Source organism: Eurypyga helias, unplaced genomic scaffold (assembly GCF_000690775.1).
Source record: "Eurypyga helias isolate BGI_N326 unplaced genomic scaffold, ASM69077v1 scaffold34204, whole genome shotgun sequence".
Lineage (NCBI taxonomy): Eukaryota > Metazoa > Chordata > Aves > Eurypygiformes > Eurypygidae > Eurypyga > Eurypyga helias.
The window spans coordinates 12756-14523 of NW_010248697.1; the positions used below are offsets into that span (position 1 = coordinate 12756).

At 55.0% G+C, this 1768-nt stretch overlaps 1 protein-coding gene across 1 annotated transcript in view; it reads left to right on the top strand.

Moving 5' to 3' along the window:
* Positions 1 to 1433, top strand: part of LOC104509274 (activin receptor type-1B-like) — a 6085-nt gene extending 4652 nt beyond the window's left edge. Inside the window, 3 exon segments of the mRNA XM_010151155.1 lie at positions 507 to 631; positions 1003 to 1133; positions 1308 to 1433. Coding sequence (XP_010149457.1) covers positions 507 to 631; positions 1003 to 1133; positions 1308 to 1433 — 382 coding nt within the window.
* The last annotated feature ends 335 nt before the right edge of the window (positions 1434 to 1768 follow it).

Genomic DNA, 1768 nt, shown 5'->3' on the forward strand with positions numbered 1-1768 from the left:
CCCCCCCCCCCAGCCTGTCCCCATGGCAGAGGGGCTCCAGCCCTCGGAGCATCTCCGGGGCCTCCTCTGGACTTGCTCCAACAGCTCCATGTCCTCCCGCTGTTGGGGCCTCAGAGCTGGAGCAGAACTGCAGGGGGGGTCTCCCCAGAGCAGAGCAGAGGGGGAGAATCCCCTCCCTCATCCTGCTGGCCACGCTGCTCTGGATATAACCTAGGAAACTCCACACCAGGGAGCTCATGTGCTTGACAACAAGCTTGGCATTCTCAAAAGCCTCCTGGGGCCGGCTCTCTGGAGCCTGATGTGCTTTTGGGTGTTTTTAAGTCTTTTCCCAACTTGTTGTTCTTTTTGAGTGACTTCATTCACTCTGTTAGACCATGGGACCCAGTTCTGCTCCGATGACGGCCGTGCAGAGCAGAGTGGTGAGAAATGTTGTGTGGGAAAACCTGCCATTTACTGTCTTCCCAGAGAATCCCCTCTCTGAACGCTGCTCCTTTTGTGTTCTGCAGATACATGGCCCCTGAAGTCTTGGATGAAACCATTAACATGAAGCATTTTGATTCCTTTAAATGTGCCGATATCTATGCCTTGGGCTTGGTCTACTGGGAGATTGCTCGAAGGTGCAACGCAGGAGGTAATACTGTTCGTGTGCCCGTGCCGTCGCCTCGCCCTGGTTTTCCCAGCCTCGGTGGTTTGAGGTTCTCCGGCCCTGCCTTTGGGTCGGTCGCAGCACGCCAACTCTATTCCAGTTTGGGCAGGGAGGTGTCGGTTGCAGCATGCTGACTCTCTTCCAGTTTGGGCAGCTGCATTTTATTTCCCTCATTTTTTTTTTTCTTATAAACTCAAATCCCAGATTCTTGGTTTCTGTTCTAAATAACTGCAAAGCCTGGACGCGTCTCGGCAGTGAGTCATGTAGCCCAAACCGGTGTCGGCCTGCCTTCAGGGAGCGCTGTGGGGATGATCCGTTCTCCCAGGAATTGCATTTCCCTTTCTCTGCCTTTCCAGGTATCCATGAAGAGTATCAGCTTCCGTACTACGACCTTGTACCCTCTGATCCTTCTATTGAGGAGATGCGGAAGGTTGTGTGCGATCAGAAATTACGGCCTAATATCCCCAACTGGTGGCAGAGCTACGAGGTAAGGTCTGCTTTCACCTTCGCCTCCCCTCTCCCCTCGCTGAGTAAAGAGTTTTTGCCGTAAGTTTTAGGGGGCGTGGAGGCCTGTAGCAGCATCCAGCTGGGCAGCAGGAGCCCGGCAGAGCCGGATTCGGGGTCAGGAGCGCGCTGACGTCTGCCGTTGTTTCTTGCCTAGGCGCTACGGGTGATGGGTAAGATGATGCGAGAGTGCTGGTACGCCAACGGAGCGGCTCGCCTCACCGCCCTCCGCATTAAGAAAACCCTCTCACAGCTCAGTGTCCAGGAAGATGTGAAAATCTAGGCTCTGAGGAGGAAAACTGCACAAAAGCTGCCATGCTAGAGTAGATGTGATGGAGGCCTACCTCGTGTTTCTGCCCAATCTACTGCTACCAACCAGACCTACGGGCTGCTAGGTGGGGCGACGGAGCCTGTTGAATCGCTCTCTTCCCTGCTTGGGTCGGAAACAATCGGAATCCTTTTTTTACGATCACCTCCTGACAGCGTGAAGACTTGTGAGAGGGATCTCAGCCACGAGCGTTGACTCCTGTTCCTTTCATGGAAACCCCTGTAAAGTTCCCCGTGCGCGGCGGTGCCCGGCAGCGGCGTTTGAGGCCGAGGTGCTGGGAGTGGGACGGG